The sequence below is a fragment of the Gymnoscopelus braueri genome, assembly GCF_963280865.1.
Source record: "Gymnoscopelus braueri genome assembly, chromosome: 10".
Classification (NCBI taxonomy): domain Eukaryota; kingdom Metazoa; phylum Chordata; class Actinopteri; order Myctophiformes; family Myctophidae; genus Gymnoscopelus; species Gymnoscopelus braueri.
In genome coordinates, this window is record NC_137611.1 from 12683073 (window position 1) to 12708063 (window position 24991).

The following is a 24991-nucleotide window of genomic DNA, read 5'->3' on the forward strand; positions in this document are numbered from 1 at the left end:
ACACACACACACACACACACACACACACACACACACACACACACACAGGAACAAATGAGAGGAGCGAGGAAAAGATGGGGAGGTGTGAGAGGAGGAGGAGGAGGAGGGAAATAAGGAGAGGAGTTATAGTGGAGGAGGAAAAGATGGCTTATAACCGTCTTAAGGAGTATTTCACCCAAAGGGTGTCCTTTGAGTCAAGACTCCGCCGGTCATCAAATTATTGGCTCATAGGGTGTGTAATTGATAGAAAATAAGAGGATTTATTTGGGTGAACTACTCCTTTAAGCCCTATTTTCAAAAATAGTAATAGTGGTGAAAACGGAGAAAGAAAGGCTTGTAGATCAAGGTCACAGCAAATTGCAAGCTTATAGATGAGTTATTTTCAGTTTGTTGAATTTCCTTTAAAATAAGAAAAGTTACATTTTGAAGAACATTTTAAAACGTTTAGAATTCTTTGCGATGTTCACCTTTAATGGAGAAAATGTCAAAGAACAGGCCTGCCCAAAATAGGGACAGCAGGTTGAAAGTACTTAATGTTGCAGTAGAAAGGTCAGCTAAGGAGGCATTAGAAACAGAGAGAGCGAGAGAGGGAGAGAGGGAGAGAGAGAGAGAGAGAGAGAGAGAGAGAGAGAGAGAGAGAGAGAGAGAGAGAGAGAGAGAGAGAGAGAGAGGATGGAGGAAGTGTGAGAAAAGGAAGGCAGAGAAGACAGGGAATTGGAATTCTAATTCTCATCCTTTGAAGGGCTGAATATGAAGGGCTCCGTGGCTTAGTACGTGTCAGTTTATTCTTCCAGATTATTCCACGTGGATAAAAGAAAGGCTTAATCTACCACCAGAAAAACACAGAGAGCTGATGCTGTCAGTCAGCAGCACACCGACAAAGAGCTAATACATACTTTTGCTCGACGAAAATAACAAATTTCCGAGTTATAAAATTACACTTAGGTTCACAACGTGTCGCATCCGTGACACGTTGTGAGCTTGTAGGTCAGCTATTTTCAGCGTGCGCCACGTCGTACGACAAGTATACAAATCAGGCATATAACCCTGACCGCCGTGCCAGCTCCGCCTGCAACCTTGTATCACACACGTGGGGCTTCGTGTTACTAATTATCTCGGGAGAGGTTAACGAGCGTCAGGTGGTACGTAAAATATAAAAGCAAAAACAGCAACCCTAGCAATAGCAAACGGCGAGGGACTCCGTGTGGAACCAGAGCGACAGCCACGTTACGTAGATCTGAAACGACAGCGACAACACGCTTCCTTCCTTTCCGCCGTCGAGCCCGAGTTTGCAGGCGAGCTGTGAATATGTAACCACCAGAACGAGCCCGGGGGAGGTAAAGAGAGCCGTCAAAGTCACCCGATATTAGCTTGTGCTCACTTCGCGGCATGTGGAGGGAGCAGACAAAAATTATCAGACCAAAAAAAAACTGGACCTGGAACGCTATAAAAATGTAAGATGACAAACTGATTTTTGTGGAGTTCTTTCTCCTGATTGGATGAAATTGGTATCCTGACCTGAACATTTATTTTCTGTAAAGAGCCGGAGAGACGGGGCGACCCCTGTTACCGATATAGCAATGATTACTATCACAATAGAGGTTTCACTTTTGAACAGAAATCCTCTTTCTTTCTTTCTTTCTAAAAAAAAACATTTTACACATCGTACAAGGTGACACTAATGTTTGTACCATATCTTTTGGGGGGTATTCCCGTGGAGGCCAGAGACTCGGCTCAGTGGCGGTGCCACGCTGACCTGGTTTCCTAAACCAGAGCGGCCGAGGGCCAGCCGTCTCCACGGACCTCCAGCCAGAGCTGGGACATTACGTCAGTACTAGGGGTTGTTGGCTCATACTTTAACTTGGGCAGCAGCTCGCTGTGACGGATGGACCTCACCTGAGGACCTCCGCAGTGAACTGCTAATGAGCTGCTATTGTCCCCATGAGGAGCCCACCACGCTGGAGGTGGTCTCCTTTCTTACAGTATATGTGGGCCTCCTGGTGGAGCTCTGTATCCCGTTCTTTTATTGAATTTTTTAAAACAGACAATGGCTGAGAATTATTTTCAAGACCACTCAGGGGCGCTGATAGCCAAATGGTTAAGGCGCATACCACATATAGGCTCTAATACCTAGCCTGACAGCGAGTCGCAGGTTCAATTCCCGAGCCCAACGACCTTTGCCGCGTGTCACTCCCCGTTTCTTTCTCCCTGTTAACTGTCATTCAAAAAAAACTCTAAAAGACCTATCCAATAAAAGGCAGAAAAGACCCAAAACAATATTTTTTAAAAGTCCCTATTTTGGGCATGTCACAATAGGCGAACGTGTTCAAAAGCTTACAAAAATAGCCCATCTAAAAGCTCATAACACGACACGCTATTATGAGCTTGTAGAGAGAAGTGCAAGTACTAGAGTTATGGGTTCGACCATGGACGATGTCGTAGGCAAACTGTAAATCCTGACGTCGGTCCTCGACAGTCCTTGACGTGCGACAACTGGTGGAACGGATTTATGTGAAGACAAATCGAGTTTGCCGCCTCCTACCTCAATCATTTCCTCTGCGGTACAGCGGAGAAGACTACTTTGTTAGCGCAGATATCATTTCGGGCCAAAAACATATCATTTTGAGGGTCCTTGGCACAAAAGAAGTGTGAGAGAACTACTGGTTTAGAACATTGGTTCTCAAAGTGGGGTCCGGGGACCCCCAGTCAGTGGTCCTTGAGGGAGTGCCAGGGGTTCCCCAGCTAAATGATGGATAGTTAGGAACCAAATGGACCCTTATGGATCTGTAACTCTGAGAGTGTTCCATTTGTACACTCTCAGAGTTAAATTAACATTGATTTTACAACATAAATTGGGGTCCCAGAGATAGAAATGCCATTAAATGGCAGCCTAATGCATGTCAAACTGGGGGTCCTTGAAATTAAAATGGTTAAGAATCACTGCTAGATCCGTAAAAATCTTCTCTTATGGGGGTCCCTGGCATGTCAAGTGTCAATTTGGGGGTCCTTGGCATGAAAAAGTTTGAGAACCACTGGTTTAGAAGGCATTTTTAGGTCTTAATGGGTTTAAGTGGTTTGAACCCTGGTGGTGTTGTGCTTTACCGGTCAGGGCCTCCTGGTAGAGGTGTACGAAGTGGGTGAAGATGTCCTTGGGGATGGTCTTCTCATCGGGCAAACACTGGAGCAGGATCACCACCTCCGCCTGGCCCACTGCGTGCATGCCCTTAGTGGTTGCGTACCAACACTTCCTGTTCACATCTGTAGGAACGAGAGAAATGTCAGAAAAAGGACAGTAGCGTGTCACGTCGAGTAATGCCTGCGGCGTCGCACGCCACAACGTAGTCCATCTACGAGCTCTGCGACTCGTCGGGTGGTCGCAGATCGGCTATTTTCGGCGCGAGACACTAGCTCACAGTGCGTCACTTCGTGCCGCGAGCTTGTAGATCTGCTATTTTTGAAAAAACTTGAAAATGGGTGCAAATCTTTGAATGTATACATTTTTTAAAGCAAACAATTTTAACTCAAATCTTTGCTTCTGGGGGTCCCTGGAACAAAATATTTTGAGATTGGGGGTCGGCGGCCAAATACATATAATTTTGGGGGTCCTTGGCATGAAAAAGTTTGAGCAGCACTAAAATAGCAACATGTGTTTTTTTCAGAAAACTGTTAGGATTTAGAAGACTTTTTGTAGAATGGGCCTCAGGTCTTAGGCCCATAATAAATCAGTCGATGGGGAACTCACAATTCACCAGCTTCACCATGGCCAGTAGGTTGGCGTTGAGCACGAACACCAGAGGGTCCGGGCCTCCCTCTTCCAGCTGCTGCATGAGGACGATCTCCGACGGCCTCTCCTCCACCGCGTAGTCTGAGCGGAGCAACCAGGGGAAGGAGGAGTCAGGGTTAAGTCATGGCCGGATGGATGCCCCAGGAAGAAAAGAGGATCGAAAAGGAGAGATTTGGGTGAAAGGAGAGGGGCAGAGGATATTCCAAAATGAAGAAAACCAGAATGAGCCGTGATACGTTTCCCGTAGTGCTCGCGTGACCAGACGATCGGAGATCTACTACCTACCTAATACGTCTGGGGACTTCTACATTTAATGTAGGAACGGCCCGCTAATAAAACCTTCGCCTAATGCTGTGAAAACAAATCCTGATACTGTCTCAGTATGAAGTCTTCGTTTGTTTTTTTATTTATTTCTGAATTGTTTCCACCTAGTTTTTCTATCCCCTACATTGAATTTAGAAGTCACTAGACATTTCGATGGGCAGAAATCTCAGATCATCTGGCTATGCGAGTCCTACCTTTCCCCCGTGCGTATAGGCCAACAGTTACAAGCAATTTAGGATCCGTGGATCCTCTCTGTGAGTGAACATACAACATCCCTCACATTTACCATCGGCAATGAGTGGCAGTGGCGGTGAACATGAGAGCCGTGGTGGCACAAACGCAGGTTACAAACACACATACTGTACATACAACACAACACGCTACCGAATGGGTGCCGAGCCAAACGCAGCTCAGGGTGCAATGAGGAGGCAGCGGAATGGTGAGGATGAAGGCAAGCACCTGTGATGTGGCCTCCCATACCTCCTTTGACTCCGGTGGAGATGAGGATGGGAGGGAGTCCGTCCTCCGGTATCAGACTGAGGGAGCTGCCCACGGGGCTGCCCACCACCGGGGCGGCGGGGGCGTGGGCCGCCTATTGGGAGGGGAGGGGGGTGGAAGAAGAGAGAGGAAGAGGTCACAAATACAGACTCTTGTTCTGAACGGAGATATCCACCTATCTGAGGTTAAACCCACACCATTTTAACTTCATGTCTTCGAGGACGGAACCAGCTGCAGTTTTGAAATATGGACTGGTGGATTTCGGGTAGCATCACCTAGTCGACTAAAATATCAATTGTAACACATTCTATTTACAAGTCACAACACGACTGACAGCATCTCTTGAGAGTGCTTTAAAGGGAGGAATTATTAAAAAGCAGTAAGGGGTGTGAATTCTGCACGGTGCCTTCCGGCTTGGCCCGGGTGCTCCAATGAACACAAGTGGCCGTGTAGGAGGGTGTGAAGCCAGCACGGGAGGGTGGTCTCTGTCACTGGCACTGACTGAATTACTGGTTGGTTGGGGGGGCCTGTTCAGCAAGGAGCGGAAGTGAGAGGAATGCCATGTTCCTCTGCCTACGTTACGGCCTCCCGTTGAAACTCCTCACCGTCAGGTGAAAAAGAAGTGCCACTGGTGATGTCACATGATTCAGAATAGGGGTGGGGGTGGGTAATTGGCATAACTAATAAATTAAGTGAAAAATGAAGAAAGAATAATCAGTAAGGGGAACCAGTGAAAACAGAAGTGAGCACTTGCATGTTGCTAAGCACACCGCTTAGCTTGTTTATAAACAGTCAGTCAACAAGAGGAACCTTTGGTGAACCGGTCCACTTGTACTGCTGAGCTTGCAACAGCATGACTTTAGTGATGGTCGTCATGGGGGAATGCCAGACGTCATAGAAACAGAAAGTGCAGACCGACCGTGTGACTAGCATGGTAGCAGCATAGATAAAATGATCAAATGTTGCGACAATCAATCGGTTCAACAGTCCATGAAGTAGTCCCAACAGTTTTTTCATTCTGCATCCAGAATGCACTTTGTGCTGTCCTGCATTAAAGAGCCACAGACACAATGCTTTGATCTGTACAAGTACAACTTTAAATCTGTGAATTTTGTATGGTAGAGTACGTTAATACCAGGCCACAGAGCCCCATTTGATCAAATGTTTTATCTACACTGAAAAAAATGTTAATCTAACTCTGAGAGTGTGCGGATGGAACCGATTGGTTCCATTTCGACACACTCAGAGGCTCAGACACGTAAGGGTCCATTTGGACGGCTGGTGGTCACCGGAAACCGATGTTGAAAATCAGTGTGCCACAACTACTGTACAACGACAACAGGGGTGAACGATACACAGTAGTTACAGTTACAGTGCTTTGTGTGGACGCCCCTTTAACTCTGCCAAAGCCAATGTGGAATGCTCCTTTTGAACCTTGTTTACTAGTGGTTTGTGGCTCTTGACCCCTTCTCACCATGAGCCCTGGACAAAGGCAGCCTCTGTATAAGCGCTACAGTACAACCCCCCCACCCCCCCAGCAACAAACAATGTGTGGCAGCTTGGTCCTAACAAGCTAATCTAATGGCATTAGCTGTAAAATGAATGTTGTGCAGGTGACTCGTGACGGGGCCAGCCAGGCCGGGCGGCCTACCTCAGAGGACTCAGCACCAGCAGATTTGTTGGAGGAGGAGGAGGGGGACGAGGCGGGGCTGTCGCTCAGAGGTTTGGGGGACGACTCCTCCGCCGTGTCCCCGTTGGGCAAGACGCCGTCGGCGAACCACACCCTCCTCTGCTCACGCGACAGCGACCCTGGAAGTGAGGGACGAAGCAGTGGTTCTCAAACTTTTTTACATTTCAAGGACCCCCCCCTAGTTTTTTGGTATGCATTAAGGCCACGGACCCCAATAACGCTGAGAGTGCACGAATGGAACCAAATTGATCCATTTGGTTCCATTCGTATACACTCAAAGAGTTAGAGACCAATAACTAAGGGTCCATTTGGTCCCTAACTATCAATGATTTATCAGGGGGCCCCCTGGAACTCACCTCAAGGACCCCACTTTGAGAACCACTGCAGTAAATAAATTATGTGATTCATTCCGACGAATAAACAAACCCACCCTCAAACAAGCACACACATGCACACAATGGGCGCGTTCGAAAATGACGCACCGGAGCACACTCGCCTATTAGTTTGTATTGGCCAGTGCGCTCAGTGCTGTATTTTCGAACGCACCCTAAGCCTGACCTCGATTAGTCGAATAATCGATCGAGGGAGTCTGATTCGACTGCCAGTCCCTCAGTGGAATCATCCAATGCCTCAGTCGAAATCTTTTCTTTGCATGATTCGACTGAAAGATGGGCCTAATTTGTTATATTAATTAACTAATAGTTTGGCAAAAATAGGATATATATATCATGATTTATTGGGAGAACAGACATTAAGCACCCCCCACAGCCCAAATGGAATGATCCTCTATTGCATATATATATATTTTTTTGCATGATTCGACTGAGAGATTGGCAGTCGAATCAGACTGATTCGACTGCCAATCTCTCAGCCGAATCATGCAAAAAATATTATTAATTCATTGAGTGCCATTGACGTGTTTCACGTGTTTTACCGCAATGGCGCAACGTGCCAATGACGTGTTTGACGTGTTTTTGAAAAAAAAAAGTAAAAAAAAAAAAAAAAGTTCATAACCCAAGATATCGTCATTTGAAGATTTGCTGCTCCATTCACTTCTTGTTTAACTTATTACTGAAAAAGGCTGTAGCTCGGCTCCTGAGCACTCTTTTTTTACTATGTATTTTTCAATGTTATGATGTTATTTTCAAAAGGCAGTGTCCAATGACCTCGTTGACATTTGTGAAACCACACAGTGCAACCCTCAGTGATTAGCACCCATCAGGAGATCGATTATACTGGAGATAAATATTCTGTGACTACTTGAAAAAGGTATAGAAAAAAATTGAAAAATTGCTGGCACAGTTCGCAATTATTTTTTTATTTCATTGGCACTGAATGAGCTTTAAAAAAATGCATGATTGGACTACAAGTCAAGTATAGGCAACATTTGGCCAATCAGATTATACTATATAAATTATTAGTTGGAGACAGGCCTAATACACGCACACATATAATCAAAATACACCGACCCAGAGTACAAAAGACCAAACACACAGTTTTCAGTCTGCTCCAAGCGAAACCCCATTGTGAGCAGCGGAGGAAAACCAAAGGCAGAACTAACAGGAGGAAAATCTAACTCCACGAGGATCTAACTCCACGAGGAGGAGGAGAAGGAGGAGGAGGAGAAGGGAAATCACGGCTATAAATCTCAAAGGAGGTTGCAAAATACTAAAAATAAAGTGCTAATAGGATTTATGGGCGTCGGCGTGGAGGTTGTGTACCCTCGGAGCCGGGCTGCTTGAGGACTCCCACAGGGACCATGACGGTGGGCGGAGGCGAGCTGAGCGCCCCGGAGGCCTGTGCCTGCTGCAGCGGCGGGATGGTGGAGCAGTACTCTGCCGGGTTGTTGGGGTTGGGGCTCTGGTTGCAGCCGCTCACCTGGGTGTCCCAGGATTGAACTGGCGGAGGGGGAGATGGGAAGAGTGTTAAAAGCGTTAAAAAACTAAAAACAACATGACTCATGACTGAAAACTTTTTTTGTTTTAGGCAGTGGTGGAAAAAGTACTCAAATTGTTTACTTAAGTAAAAGTATCAATACTGCAATGTAGAGATACTCTGTTACAAGTAAAAGTCCGGAAAAGTACAAAAGTATTGGTATCAAAATGTACTTAAAGTAGCAAAAGCAAAAGTCCTCATTATGCAGAATATCCCATTTCACAAGTTTTCAAATTTATAAAGTATAAATATATTTTGAAAATAGCAGATCTACAAGCATTGTGAGTGTGTAGATCGGCCATTTTCATCAAATGGCCGAAATGTATATAGGGCTGAAGTGGTTTCATGTATGTTTTGTAATAATAATCCAAATCTACAAAGTAACTAGTAACTAACTTTTTCAAATAATTGCAGTGGAGTAAAAGTACAATATTTGCCTCTGAGATGTAGTGGAAGTAGAAGTAAAAGTAGTGAAAATTTGAAATACTCCAGTAAAGTAAAAAAAATACCTCAAAATTGTACTTGAGTACAGTACTTGAGTGAACGTACTTAGTTACTTTACACCACTTATTTTAGGTATTATCATTCTAAACCTACATTATGTTCTTGCTGTTCTACAGTACAGCACAACACAGATTGAGGCTTTGAGCCGTGCTATTATTTAATACCGGAGAACATTTTTGGGGTTTTATGGAAGATGCTTCTGAACAACATGTATTCTATTGCTGGTTAGTATTTAATCTTATAAAAATGACTGAAATCAAACTGAGAACTTTTAATCCATAAGAGTGTCACCGTTAGAGAGGCATTATTTTGGGATGTGGAAATGTTGCAATTTATTTTCTCTTTTTTTTTAAATCTCTGGGAACCAGTGTTGCCAGATTCTGAGAGAGAAACAAGCAACCAGGTCTAGGAAAACTAGCCCAAAAGAAGCGACTATGGGCCACATGAGCACTTTAACATATACATCAGCTATTTGAAAATAGCAGATCTACAAGCTCACAACGCGTCGCATCGCGACGCGTTGTGAGCTTGTAGATCGCCTATTTTCAAATTGAATATTGCGGAGAAATTATAATAAGCAGATCTGGCAACCCTGCTGGGAACCCAATCTACACTGTAAAAATCTGTGACGGGTCCATTTGGTTCCATTTGTAACAAACCCATAAGTGTCTATTTGGTTCCTAACTATCAATCATTTAGCTATGGGGACCCCCTGGAACCCCCTAAAGGACCCTTGGGGGTCCCCGGACCCCACGTTGAGAACCAGTGGTCTACTTTACTTCATCTTACGGTGGAAAGAAGCCCTTGCGCTTTATTTTTAGCGGCTTGACACAGAAACCTGACGGTTACCATTTATGTTTTAGATGGGTGAACATTTCTCTCCTATTAAAGCTCCATTCAGGGTCAAGGTCAAGCTAACTTTATTGTCATTCAAAATGTGCACGGCAGAACGAAATCACCGTTACATCCAGCTCATGAATGCAAGTGAGAAATACTATAAAAACTGACAAGGTAAGAGTAATAATAAGTTAATTACATAAATATAAAAACACATTTTAAACATGGTCGTAAAGCACACACCGAATGTTTTTTTTTTATCGCACACAGAATAAAATTGCACATCTGAAAAACAATTTCACATTTTAATAACATTGTCCTGGAAATATTACAACGTGATAGTGTCAAAAGTGTTATATCGTGGATGTTGCCTTTAAAAGAGCATTTGCTGTAAGTACATTCAAGGGGATTTATTTTAATAGGATATATAATATATAAATCACGTTTGGATGAGACTCAAGGTAGCTTGGGAAATCTTTTTTTTTTAATGAGACACCAAGTTTTAAACTTGATAATAAGAATTGGACAAACACATTTTTAATTCATAGGGGTATCCAACATACATGTAAATTCTTTATTGTATCTGCTCCAAATTATTAGTCTCTTTTTCCTCTTTGTGATCGGTTTTTATTTTAATTTTTTTTCATTTTACTTTTGTATCTGTCCCAAGTACTGCTTATAAAGTACTTAAGTTCAATGCTATGCATGTATATTATGGTCTGTGGAGGTGGTGGTGGTGGTGGTGGTGGAGGAGGGAAGAATGATGATGAGGAGGAGGCTGGAAGCCATCCTGATGATGAATCCCTCCTCCCACCCCCTCAACGAGGAGAAGGCAGGACGGATGAGCACCGGCGGCAGATTCACTGACCCCTGACGCAAGGGAGTCTGACTGACTCGGTCAGTCGGTCCTTTTGTGCCGGTAGCCATGAAGCTACATAATGAAGGCACCAGGCGTTCCGCTTTGTCCTTGGATTAATGACTCATGCTCATGACTGTGGCGTTTTTCTTTTCTCATGGACTGCTGGTATTTCAATGGTATCATAATTTTTTTTTGATGATAATATAACATTAACATTAACTAAAATAACTTGTTTTTTAACAAAACGATGTCATGGTGTATCATTTCTATAAAGCCTTGAAAAGTGAGTTTTCATTGTGATGCAGCCAAGTAGCAACTTGTATACTATGTTAGTTGTTCCATTGATCCTCCGAGCCGGAACACAATAAATTGATTGATTGAAACATGCTCTGAAAGATGCACGCGGCCCACCCATCTGACCACTTAAGTGTTAAGTGGTCAAATGGGTGGGGCCGCGAGCACTTTCCAGATTTTCAGCGTGGGCCCTGATTCACAAAAAGGTTGAGAACTCGCTGTCGATTGACTGTCCATATTTTATGACGACACAGGACATAATGTAGGCTTATAGTATATACCAGCCCCACATCTCCATTCATATCTTTTGCGTATGTTCCGAGAGGTTTACACCAGACCCATAGAGAGAGAGTTGCGTCACGCTTTTGTTGTCACCTGTAGTTCCAAACATTGGAACTTCCTCATTGAGATCAAGGAATTTATTTCAAAAAGGAAAGTTCAGTGAAATAACATTGGAGTCTAATGAGAGCCGGCTGGACAGCTTTATGAACAAACACTATTTCTGAACGATTGAGACCTTTATAAAATACTCGGCTCGGGAAAATAAAAGAAGACATATCATGCATTGTTTTCTGCTGTGTTGCTTTTCGAAAGGTTCCTTGATTGAGATAGAAAAAGAAACTTCCACATTCCATTCTTACAATGGGAGTCTATGCTAGTGACGTAACTCTCTCTCTCTCTCTCTATGGGTCTGGTTTAGCCATGTATTGAGTTTCTGAATGATCCGCTACGTGTGAAGCGACTCACCGTTGGTCAGCGCAGAATGACACGTGACACAGACCCGGGCCTCCTTCCTGTCCATGTACGTCAGTCGGCACTTTAGGCTGCAGCACGCCGCACAGAACACCTGACACACACACACAAACACAGGTTGTATTACTATACTAGTGAGGACATCAACATTTTAGGACGGCATTGAAAATAGCCGGAAAATGGCAGATCTACGAGCTTACAACGTGTCGCAGTAAGCTTGCAGAGATCAGCAATTTTTTCAGTGTGTGACATCGCCAACACAACTAAGTAGAAAGTAGGGAAAACTTCCAACCTAAACCCCACCTCTCTAATCCTATCCCTCACCCCCCAACATGAATCTTTTTCTAATTGTAAAACTATCTCTAAATGTTTTTTTTTCAACCATGAAACAATAATTTTTCTTGTGAGGGGGACCAGGAAAACACACACACACACACACACACACACACACACACACACACACACACACACACACACACACACACACACACACACACACACACACACACACACACACACACACACACACACACACACACACACACACACACACACACACACACACACACACACACACACACACACACACAATCCTGACTAAGCAACAATATGGAACATCCAATTTGCCCCAATGGTTTTACTTGCTCAACAAAAAATGTAAAAGATATTTGTAACAAGTTTGACAGTGAGTATTAATCAAGCTTGCAGAAAAAAACAGTTTCTATGGATGGACACAGATAGCCTGTGTTTTACCAACACCTGGCCTTATATAGTCTCTTAACTCTGGGTGCGACAGTTTATCAAACCAATTAATTTTTATCGATTATAAGAAATAACTTTTAATGTAATTAAACTTTTTTTTCACTGCTGTTATATCCTGCTGTTATGTCACTGCTGTCATATCCTACTGACTCACCTGCCAGTGAGTCGTCCTACTCCTCCCGCCCAACACTCCCTGCTATCAGGGAGTCGCCCCAGCCCGTAGGAGTACAAACAGTGACAAATATCACCCTCCCCGCCCGGCTTCCCTTGTTCGCATGGACGCCCGACAAAGCCGGTTGCACCACGGTGGATTCGAACGCACAACCTCCGTGGCGGTGGGCAGGGACTTTACCACTGCGCCACCCGAGCGCCGATAATAAAAAATAATATTTTGAGGGAATAAATATAATTTATTTAATTATTTTCAAAAATACCAATAGCAAACTCAACACTCAACAACACGATGCGCATGTAGATCTTGTAGATTTTCACTATACTGTATTTGAAGTGCTTAAGTGGGCTTGAAGGGCTTAAGTGGGCTTAATTCATGATATATTTTCTGTATGTTTGGGTCCCAAGAGTCCCTTTCTAGAAATGCATGCAGTAAAGTCAAAAGTACAATATTTCTATTTGAAATGTAGTGGAGTGAAGGAGTCATGAGTAAACAAAAAATTAAAAAAACTGTACTTAAGTACAGGAGTCAAGTAAATGCACTTAATGACAGTCCACCACTGTATAGTACTCAGGTAAATGTACTTAGTGACTGTCCACCACTTGTAAATGACGGAAGAAAAGCTTGACTCAACACAGCTTGTTTGCAGGTTTACTACTCCACCGTTGAGTCATGTATTGACTCCGCTGTGTCTATTCTTTGCCCCGGTGCTGGTGTCAGTATTATTGCTGTGCCAGCTCCTCCCAGCTCAAGTGGCAGAGTGCGCGTGTTTGTTTACCACCAGGGGAAATTATTAAGCAGCATTCACAGCAGTCCGGCCGTTTTTTTCCAGCATTGCAGTGTCAGCGGCGCGTCTCCGCTTTCAGGCACTGCGTTGGAACGGCCGCCCGCTGCCACCGTTGCCAGGTTTTGCGAGAGGAAATAAGCAGCCATGTGTATGAAAACAAGCTCAAAAGAAGCGACTACAGGCCACATGAGCACTTCAAAACCTATATACATTGGCCATTTTCAAAAATATCTTGAAACGAAATAGAGATATTTGGAACATGTGTGAAAAACTAAATTCAGATGGGGGTCTGTGGAGAAATACATTCATTTGGGCGTCCTTGACATGCAAATGTTTGAAAACTGGTTTAAACAATAATAAAACAAAACAATTGGAAGCAAGCCCAAATAACAACTTTATAGAAAAACAAGCCCAAAGTCGCATATGATAAGCAGACATGGCAACACTGGCCGCTGCTGCAGTGAGCACTGCTAGAAAAGCTACAATATCCACACCCACACACACACACACACACACACACACACACACACAGCTCCCAAAGAGCCATGAAATGGGCCTCATTCATCAAACTACTCCAATGACTCGTTCCCTGGTTAATTCCCAAGAACAGCTCCTTGAAGTTTATTCAACGGTGTGTAATGCGTTTGTTGTTCTCACTTCTTTTCGTCTTATGTTTAAGCATTTTGTTCCTCTGTAAAAGCATGTTGGGGTAAAAATAACAGTGCTTAAGTGTTTTAACAGGGGACCCGCTGGAACCCCCTGCAGGACCCCTGGGGGTCCCCAGACCCCACTTAAAGAGAAGCAGCGCTATAAAACACTGACCTTGCCGCAGGCCCTGCAGTGGTGTCTCCTCTTGGTGAAGGTGAACTTCACCTCACACTTCATGCAGACGGGGGCCTGGGAGTCGGGCACCCACACGGGGGCCACTTCCCCCAGTGCGCTGACCGCTTTCTTGGACAGCGCCCCCTGCTGGCCCGCCTGGAGGTCGTTGTCGGGGCTCTGCGAAGGCATCGGGCACGGCGAGTCCACGACGCCGTCTCGGTTCGTGACCGCGGCGACCCCAGCGACCCCGGCGCCCTGGTCGGCCCCGGGGCCGGCGGCCGCGGCGGGGCCCGGCTCTGTGGCCGGGACCGTCCGACAGTGACCCTCCGAGTTCTTGTTCTTGCCGAGCGGCGAGGGGCTGAGCTGGTTCTGGACCTGGCCGGAGAGGGGGCGGGGGATCTGGAGCTTGAGGCTGACCGGCTGCTTGGGCCGCGCTCCGCCGTACGGCACGCTGACCGGCTGCAGGCGGCTGTTGTTCAGTTTGCTTTGGACGCTGCCGCCGCCTCCGCCGCTCACCCCTGATCCTCCACCTCCCACTTCGCCGCTCTCCTGCTTGCTCTCCTCCATCTCCTTCTCCTCCGTTACGGAGTCCTCTTTGGAGGGAACGGGACTGGGAGAGATGCGCTCCTCCTCGTCCTTGTCTTCCTCTGCCTTGTGGTTGCCTCTCTCGTGCTCCACGCCGTTGGGGAGGGGTTTCATCTCAGAGAGCTGGTCAGCGTGTCCCTCTTTGGCGCTCCTCGTCTCCTCGTCCACTTTGAGGCCCTCGGGGGACATACCGTTCCCTTCGTTCCCGTTGACATCCGAGACCGCCGTTCCGCCCCCGTTCTGGACCCGTTCGCCGGCGTTCTCGGTTCCCGTTCGTTGTCTTTCGTGACCGGAATCCTGCAGAACGGCCTCTTGGCAAGCCTCCCTGCTCGCCGTCACCGGCTCCGGTCTCGGGCGCCACTCTTCCCGTCCCACCCCGTCCTCAAAGGTGAACTGAGGGGGACCTCCCTCTGTCGAGGTGTCCCTCTCCTCTTCCTCCTCCTCCTCCTCCTCCTGGGGTCCATGGGGCCGCTGGTCTGAGGCACCGAGCTGGACGTCCGGAAGAGGCGAGGAGCCGCCGCCGTCTCTCTCCTGGCTGAGCCCGTTGAGCTCCGGGCTGCCGGGGCAGCCGTTCTCCAGGGCCACCTCCGGCGCCAGTGGCGCCGGAGGTGGCGAGAGGTCGTCGGTTCCCACCAGCTTTCCGATGTTGGGCTGGGGGAGAGGAGGGCTGTGGACATCCGCCGATCGCTCCTCCCCCGGCGAGCCGTCCAAGGCGGGGTCCCCGATCGTTTTGAAGGGCAGCGGGCTCTCCTGGGGGCTCAGGTCGGCGTGGGCCAGGGCAGGGTTCAAAGAGAGCAGGTGGGCCGGCGGGGCCAGGATCTGGGTCCACTTGGCGTCCGAGAGCGTGGGAGTGTCCGTCTCATCTGGGAGAGAAAACGGAAGGTACTTATTAGTTGTGCGCCGGTGTGTTGCGCCGAAAATATGTTATCTACCTGCTCACAATGCGTCGGCATCGCGTACTTTTGATGCTTTTGTGTGACGCTGTAGTATGATCAAGTGGGGCGTTAATTTACAAAAAAACACACAAGTTATGAATATGGAGATAAGAGGTTTCTGCCCGATTTGTGAGGTCACAGTGACCTTGACCTTTGACCTCCTATTTCTAATCAGTTCATCCTCGAGTCCAAATGGACATTTGTGTCAGATGTCACAAGCTTCTCTCAAGGCGTTTCTGAGGTATGACGTTTACACAGACGGACAAACATAAAAAGCTCACTACTTGAAACGATAGAAAGTAGCAAGTTGTCGCAAACCAACATGTATTTCAACTGAAGACAGGTCTCACTTAGTGAGCGCTAATAAAGACACGGGAGGGGGGGGGGGGTGTTGGAGTCCTGGGGGGATGGATGGAGAAATGAGGTTGGCACCGATTTGGGAAATTAAGTGTTGTGGATGAACTGGGAAATTCTCTGAAAATGGGCCAATCTGTTCTGCTCCCCCTGGGGGCCATCAGTCAAACTGACACATGAATGCTGTGGAATGTGGGAGGAAATTCCACACACACACACACACACACACACACACACACACACACACACACACACACACACACACACACACACACACACACACACACACACACACACACACACACACACACACACACACACACACACACACACACACACACACACACACACACACACACACACACACACACACACACACACACACACACACACACACACACACACACACACACACACACACACACTTGGGAGGACCAAAAAAAATTCCTTGCAATGTCTTTTTCTCAAATTCTACTATACTTGAATATTTGGCCCTCACAAGTATAGTAATACAGGTACTCGCACGCACACACGCATACGCACACACACACACACACAACTGCACCATTGTTCTACCCGGATTGGAATCCATGCAAAGCTGTTTTGAGTATAGGCTGTACCAGGTCCTCAAGCAAGCATGTAGCCGAAAATAGGCGATCTACAAGCTCACAATGCTCCGCAGCGCGACGCGTTGTGAGCTTGCAGATCAGCTATTTTCGGTCCACGACACCGCCGTGCGAATGATTATAAATCACGCTTTAATCTGCCATGCTGGACATCTGGCAAAGGATACAGATAATCAGTCGCAGCCAAAATACACACTGAAGTCACACTGAGGGTCAAATACAGTAACAGTGTGTGTGTGTGTGGGGGGGAGGTGTGTGTGTGTGTGTGCGTGCCTGTGTGCGTGGGTGCGTGCTCAGTAGGGCCACCATTTATCCAAGGGTCACCTTTGAAGAAGCAGCAGAAAGATCTCATCCCCATAGAATAACCGGACGCATTTAGAAAGCTCAAAGTCAACAGAGACCAACGCAATGTTTACTTTACAATTAATGTAAACAAACCGCCTGGAACCCCCCCCCCCCCCCCCTTTAACACGATTTGTCCTGCCCCAGTGTGAAGAGGGGGAAGGAGAAAAAAATTGCTCCATCCCCTCCACTCTATTGCTTTGCACCAATTACACGCAGCCACACACGCCCAGGGGGAAACAGCTAATCCAATTAATCCTATTCCCACTCCTCCCACCCTCGTTTACCACCCGCAAATATTACTCAAAAGTCATCGCAGATTGTCTGACACCTGCGTGCTCAGCGCCGCTCATTCACCGACAGCCATCCTCCCCGTAGCTCTTATGTAATGACAACCCAGCGTTCAGATCTATCAATCAAAACCTATATCGATTGATATGTTCTTCCTCCATTTCATGTCTTGGGAGGAACAGACAGGAACAGAAGATTTATTGCTCACAAATGTTTAACCCTCTCCGCCCTCCTAGTGAAAAAGTGCAGGGTAATCAGGTATCATATTCTGTTTTGTCAATGTCTTCTTGCCGCTTCAAAAAAGAAAGAAAAAACCTGTCTGCCAGCGACCTAATCTTATGTTACCATATACAATATTCATTGTCCATAAGTCTGTACATTTCTAAACTTGTGTAGAACAAATGTCGCCAGTCCAGTTTTTTTGCAGATATCAAACTTGCGGTACGACGTGTTGGGATCATTCAAACCGGGAACGCATCTGTGTAACCACTTTAAACCATTATTTTATACTTTGGCTATTCAAAAATAGCAGATATACAAGCTCATAGCACGGCACCGAGTGCCGCGCTATGAGCTTGTAGATCTGCTATTTATTTATTTTATCGTGAAAATGTGTGCAAATCTTTCAATATATATATATATTTTTTTTACATGTTTTACTCAAATCTTTGCTTCTGGGGGGTTCCCTGGAACAACAGATTTTGAGATGGGGGTCCGCGGCCAAATACATATCATTTTGGGGGCCCTTGACATTTTTGAGAACAAGTTTGAGAACCACTGATTATAGCAACATATGTTTTTTTTTAAACTGTTAGGATTTAGAAGACATTTATAGAATCCCCAGAAGCAAAGATTTGAGTTATAAATATTTGCTTTAAATATATATATTTTCAAAGATTTGCACAAATTTGATGATTTTTGGCTTTGGCTATTTTTCATAAAAAATAGCCAAAGTATAAGATAATGGTTAAAGAGGTTAAAATCTAAAATGACAGATGGGTTTATTTTGTATAAGATAAAATTATATAAACTAAGTGGTTGTAAGTTACCTTCGTTCTGCTCAAACTCGTCCAGCACCTTGTCCAGGTTGAAGGCCTCTGCCTGGAAGTAATTCTCCATGAGTCAGGAAGCCCCACCCTGCTGGCGGCCCTGTGAACCTGAACACACATCCCTTGACGTTTACATATTATGTACAGCAATGGTTCTCAAACCTTTTTCGTGCCAAGGACCCCCAAATTGATATGTATTTGGCCGCAGACCCCCCACAAAGATTGAAAGATTTGCACACATTTTCGAGATTTTTCAAAAATAGCAGATCTACAAGCTCATAGCACAGCACTCGGTGCTATTTTTGAAGAGCCAAAGTATAAAATATGGATAAAGTGGTTATAATTATTGTGACGCTTTAGTAACTTGCTGGGGGTCCCCGGACCCCACTTTGAGAACCAATGATCTAAAACATCTACTACAAGCTCTACTACTTGTAGTAAAGCTCTAAGCTACCAAGCTACAAGTCACACACAACACGTCACATGTGAGCTTTTAGATCGGCTATTTTCCCTACGAATAAAAAGGTGTGCCTTGAGATTTTCAATCGCCCACAAAGTTTGAACACCGCTGGTGTAAAGAGTTTGTTATGATTCAGACGTGTTAAAGGACGACTTCACCGCTTTTCAACCTATCTTCATATAATTGGTCCTCACTAATACTCATGATAAAATGGTACAATTTTTTTTCTACTTGGTCTGTGTCTCATAGGAGGGCTGTGGACAGTCCAGAAACCTGTCTACCAGTGACATCATCGTTAGGCATGATTTTTTTTTCCAACAAGATTTCACATTTTTTATTTATATTTTTATTAACACGAGAACAATGGCTTCTTTTATTGCATTGCAACTTTCCAGGAATAGAAAGCCTGCAGTTTCTATTAGCTTGGATTCCCCATTGATGATGTCACTGGTAGACGGGACTCTGAACTGTCCACAGCCCTCCTCTGAGACACAGACCGAGTAGAAAAAAATTGTACCATTTTATCATGAGTATTAGTGAGGACCTATTATATGAAGATAGGTTGAAAAGCGGTGAAGTCGTCCTTTAAGAGCTTTACACCGTCAACTCTACAGGATGTGAAGGTTAGTCATACACACAACTTTTTTCATTTTTGTAAATATTGCAGTAGTGCTTTATTGATTGAAAACCGTACAAATACAACTCCCAACTTTTATGATCGGTTTTCATTTATCCTGCTGGATTCTCTCTCATAAAAGATGCATTTGTATTGATGTGCGTGTCGTCAATAGACGAAAAGCAGCTTCAAACTAAAATACACTAAAGTATTGGTGAAGTTCCTTCTACGAGACGACGAGATATACAAAGTTGCGCGTTCGTGCTGAAGACAGCAAGACTCCATGTAGACATCTCCTATCAGGGCCGTTATACCCGAACTTAAAAGGAGTAGTTCACCCAAGAAATAACTTTTTCCTTCGTTTACCTACCAGGTGTTCTACTGAAGTCCACTGAGAAACGTTCCAGAAATATCACCAAAGTTTTTACTTCATTTTTGGATTCTCGATTCACCGTTAAGGAATGTACAAACTAAGACTGCGCGAGTCAAAGACAGCACCGGGATAGAACGATAGAAATAAAAGTCATTTCTTGGTTGAACTACTCCTTTAACACACCCAGAAATGGAACCGTGTATAGCACTCAATGTGGGACATTGTGGACGACATATAAGGTTTCTACTCTCTACGAGACAGCGACGAAATGTAACATGTCTCAGTTAGTTTGTTCCTCACCTGCGCAGAGGTCCTCCTCGGTCCCAGGTGGCAACGGTGTGCCCTCAGCAGGTTTCTGTGTCGGCCTTCACTTCATCCAGTCTGGCACGCTCCCCGCGCCCACACCTGAGACAAAGCGGGGGATAACAGAACACCATTCACTGTACAGAACAGAACGGCCGTTCTCACTGGCTCTCTCGGCTGTAATAAGCCCGTGTTCACACAGCTCAGTGGCCTTGTGGTTTAGAATGTACACCCTGAGACTTGGCAGTGTCGGGGTTCAATCCCCGGGCGAGTCGTACCAAACCAAAGAATATAAAGATGGCACCGTGGAAGAATTATACTGTACATTATACTATATTGTTATTATGGCTGTTTATATCTAACCTTTATATTTTAACATGCCTTATAGCAGTGCTTCTCAAACTTGTTTGTGTCAAGGACCCCCAAATTGATAAGAATTTGGCCATGAACCCCCATCTGAAAATGTTTTGTGCCAGGGACCCGCAGAAGAGAAGATCTGTGTAAAAAAAAAGGGAAAATGATACAACATTTTCGACATCTGCTATTTTTGAATAGCCAACATATAAATGGATAAACTGGTTTAGATGATTATGATGCTGTATTAATAACTACTTTTGCTGGGGACCCCCTCAAGGACCCCTGGGGGTCCCCGGACCCCACTTTGAGAACCACTGCCTCATAGTACTTATATAACACATTATGATATTTGGTAGCTTGTAGGAGCCAAGAACGTCTACGCTAGGGGCCTGATAGCTATTGCTTTGGTTACGGCCCGTCTTGTTATGGTTCAGCTTGTCCTTGAGGCAGTTTAGTACAACTACTGTGTGATCCCTGTGCTCGTTGGCAGAGCTACCGTACCACCAGCCTGAGCGCTATTGTACTTCCACCCATGATATCATGTACATAAAAGCATAACGACAGCCACCCCAATGCCTCCCTGCTTGGCACTCAGCATTGATAAGGTTTGGATTGGGGGGGGGGGGGGGGTCAGTCCCTGTGACATACCAGCGTCACATACAGGGGGTCCTTGTACATCATGTGACATACTAGCGTCATTTCCAGGGGTGTGTAGGTAGTTGTACATCAAGCTGTCTCACGCTAAGTAAACAGGAGATAGGCTCCTGAATTATGGGCCACACATGGCTCGAGAGACGTTGGTTTCCAAGGCTACCCACAGTGTTCATTTATCTCTGAGAGTGAGTGTACAAATGGAACCAAATGGACCTGTGGTGGTTCCATTTGTATACTCTCTCTCTCTCTGAGTTACATGGTTAAATTAACACTGAGGATTTTACTGTCTATAAAACGTTACTATTTTCCCAAGGGGTCATAATGTGCTTTAATGTGTCTTTCAGCAATGTGAGGGCATTCACTTTGTTTCTCAAAAGTCTGCATCAGATGAAGACATAAACATGGCAGCACACTGTTGCATTGTAGAATTAAGCCAGGTTTAGATAAAGTGTCTCAATACTGTGACACACTGCACCAGTATCGATATTTGGTCCCTAAATATTGTGACATCGATTTTTAAAACATAGCCTACCGCCCCCACACTGCGTGCCACCGAGAATGATGAACCACACTGCGCCAAGTGATCACGTCTGAACACAAGGCCAGCTTACTGCAAACATCTTGACCCCTTCCTGACTGAGAGGTGTGTGTGTGTGTGTGTGTCTGTGTCGGGGGGGGGGGGGGGGGATGCTGAACTTAAGGGCCACTCACGTATGGACAAGATCAATCGTGCCTTTACACCAGAGACTAAATATTCAAGCAGAGTGAAGGCTTTGGTAGGAAAGGTACAGAGTCGACACATTTTCCGCTTAGTTTAAGATGCAGGCTCAGGCCACGCTGTCAGCACAAAGCAGCGAAGACAGCGAACAGATGGCAGATGCTCCAACACGCAGGCAGCGTCAAACCGTCATCAGACAGCCACGCCCCAAAAAAGCGTGACTTATTGGAGACCCCTGGTGGAACCCTGTGCACGGGAGCCAAATGCCACTGTCGAGTACAACAAAACGGTAGTACAGCAGAAAATGAGGGTCCTGCCCTCAATGCATTTCCTAGAAAGTAGATAAAAGGCTGAATGAATGAAAAGTTACAACCTCAAGACGGCACCTTACTCGCCTCATGCCAAAGCAGAACATAAATAATACAGCAGTGCAGTAAACTAAACAGCAGTCATTTTGCAGCAGATAACAACAGACCGGGGAGAAGACACAGTATGGCACGAACATTCAAAACACATGTCAGTTGACACTTGACGAAAAGCCCAGAAGGATTCATCACTCCCAGATGTTTCACAGAAAACATCAATATATTATCACTTGGTGGATAGCTTCACCCAAAGCAACTCACATGGTTGTGGGCCCCAGTGTGCATTGACATCCTTGCATTTTTTAGTGTCACGCTGTATATCCCACTGAGCCAACACTGTACCACACAGTTTCAATTACACCAGTTTGGTGGGATCGTTTCCGGTGCCAAAACAATAATGTAGCCTAGTTATCTGCTTCAGTCTTTTTCAAAAGGCAGCCGCAGAACCCATGATGAGCTGAGAGTGACACATGACAAGGGATGCGTACATGAAATGCTACCACACACACACACACACGCACGCACACACAAACCCCTAACCTTACCTCTAACCCCAAAACCTAACACCAACCTGAGTATCTGTACGACCATAAAACGACAGACCATTCTCAGACACACGCGCGCGCAGTAGGCCGCACACACACACACACACACACACACACACACACGTCTTCCTGGGGGGGTCATCCTAGGATGACTGAGCCTTTTCATTCAGCAAGCAAAAGTAAAAATACTAAGCACATTGTAATCTAATCTGGTTAAAGTTAATTATGTCCACCTGATCTAATCCCTAAACATGGAACATGAACACCAGGCAGCCAGGGAGTCAGCGTGGAGCCTGTAACTCAACAGCCTGTTTGTTGAGTCACGTCTGACCTCAAGAAGTACTCACATTTTGTTACTCAAGTAAAAGTGCTATGTATAAATACTCTGTTACAAGTATAAATCCGCCGGTGTTCAAAATGTACTTGAGTGAAAGTAATGGCATCAAAATATACTCATCATGCAGAATGTCCCATTTCACAAGTTTTAAAATGTATACAAATCTTTTGAAAATAGCAGATCTACAAGCTCACGACGCGCTGTGAGCTTGTAGATCGGCTATTTTCAAAAGGCCAAAGTATAGGGCTGAAGTGGTTAATGTTTTTTTTCTACAAACCAACAATCTACAAAGTAACTGAACTGCCCAAAAAGTTCGGTCGATTATTTCTCCCCTTTCAATTGGTATTGCTTTATTATATCATTTTTATCGTTGATTAGTCACCTTTACAGCGAGGTACAGCTTGTAAGGATCAGGCATTCGTGGAATGATCAACACAGCAAAATGTGTGGGTAGCTCCCCAAAGACTTTTGCCAACATCCCCTGCAATATTGTTCTGTTGGCATTCACTCTCGACTGCATAGACTGCGTACACTCTCAGAGTTATGGAGGGGTCCTTGAAATCAAAAAAAGTTTTTGAGAACCACTGCATTAGGATCAAGGCCGCATGTGATTGGAGGCTAGGGGGTAAGAGCGTGGGACCAGCTTGAACTTCCGTGCTGCCTGCCTGGAGTACCGGTCCGTGACGCTCCATATTTTCAACCTGCACGCATTTTAACAGCCCTCAGACGTCCTCAACTAAATAATTTCCCCCTCACACTCTTGACTCAACACGACTGACACTCACTCAAACCCCAGCTCGCACAGCGTGAGAAGGAAACACACCAACACCACCAACATGAGGACAGGAGTCTCTCCCTAATTAAGATTTAATTGCTCTGCAGAGGCGCTGAATAATGCATCTTTAGTCAAAGTGAAGGAGTTGTATTTTTAGACACGTAAACTCAGGATGACGCTCAAAAGAGGAGGTGTGTGTGTGTGTGTGTGTGTGTGTGTGTGTGTGTGTGTGTGTGTGTGTGTGTGTGTGTGTGTGTGTGTGTGTGTGTGTGTGTGTGTGTGTGTGTGTGTGTGTGTGTGTGTGTGACGCAATAGCTGTCTGTCACAGTGTATTTGAAAATGCAGGGAGGGCACCATCTGTGATGGTTTGTTTGTACCACATCCTTCACCTACTGACGGATGAGGAGGATCAAATAGCAAGAAGACACCAAATGACCTGTCAAAATACATTAAAGCAATTAAATGTAGAGTAGGTAGTCTTTTTCTTATGTTCATAATCGTTAATTGAAACTCGTTACCGATTAATTAAGGAAATAACTGTATTATATGCGCAATTGCAGTATAAATGAGGGGAATCACACATCATAGGCTATATACTGTAGACTACCCTGCCACACAATAAATAGAATTAAAAAAATAAACAGTAGGTCTAGTCTACATGAAAAATATAACACTTACAGTGTTTAGCAAATAGTAGCCCAACATTCTAATCAAAATAAATTACAAATTTACAAATAATTATAATTGTTTAACTGATAGCAATTAGTAATCAAGAGTAAGAGTAAGAGTAATTATCGATTAAACGGTTAATCATTAACATCCCTGGTAGACCCGTGTGTATGTATCCCTGCTAATGCATGCACGACTCAAGGAAGCACGCTACATTTGAGCACCAGCGCTCATGGCTTTAATAACTAAGTTAGATCAATGTCAGAGGTCCTTACAAAAGGCCATCAAATATTAACTAATCCCATCTGGTCTACTACCATTTAGTGCATCAACATGTAACCACATACTGTAGGCCCGTAACTACAGGAGACAAATAGAACATGATTAAATGGACAGATACTGAGGGCAATTACTGCACATGCAGACCTGCAGCCCGTTGAAATAGTAACATTAAATAGGAAATGAGAGCCGAACCATTGATTCATTTTCATGCTGGACTTAAGCTAACTGGACGTCTCCATTCACCACAGCCAGAAATAGACTTCAATGGAGTAGCCAGACATGGTAATGAAATGGTTCAACGCTGCGCTAATACGATAACCATGCCTGGCTGGAT

The 24991-nt window shown here is 45.1% G+C and overlaps 2 protein-coding genes across 4 annotated transcripts in view; one reads left to right on the forward strand and one right to left on the reverse strand.

The window, feature by feature from the left end:
* Positions 1-24991, forward strand: part of LOC308093158 (high-affinity choline transporter 1-like) — a 113746-nt gene that overhangs the window by 52465 nt on the left and 36290 nt on the right. The gene's annotated exons all lie outside the window — the stretch shown is intronic.
* The window catches only part of zfyve9a (zinc finger, FYVE domain containing 9a), a 54985-nt gene that overhangs the window by 24519 nt on the left and 5475 nt on the right, over positions 1-24991 (reverse strand). For 2 of the 3 annotated variants that reach the window (XR_013933859.1, XM_080439388.1), the window contains exons 2-10: positions 19953-20057; positions 18204-18311; positions 14022-15469; positions 11473-11572; positions 8018-8194; positions 6258-6415; positions 4568-4700; positions 3743-3865; positions 3103-3258 (exon numbers count right to left, since the gene is read on the reverse strand). Coding sequence is in view for 2 of the 3 variants with exons in the window: in XM_080439388.1 (XP_080295514.1) it covers positions 3103-3258; positions 3743-3865; positions 4568-4700; positions 6258-6415; positions 8018-8194; positions 11473-11572; positions 14022-15469; positions 18204-18273 (2365 nt within the window). In the remaining variant the exon portion in view is untranslated. The remainder of the gene's footprint in view (positions 1-3102; positions 3259-3742; positions 3866-4567; positions 4701-6257; positions 6416-8017; positions 8195-11472; positions 11573-14021; positions 15470-18203; positions 18312-19952; positions 20058-24991) is intronic. The other variant, XM_080439389.1, reaches the window with a different exon arrangement.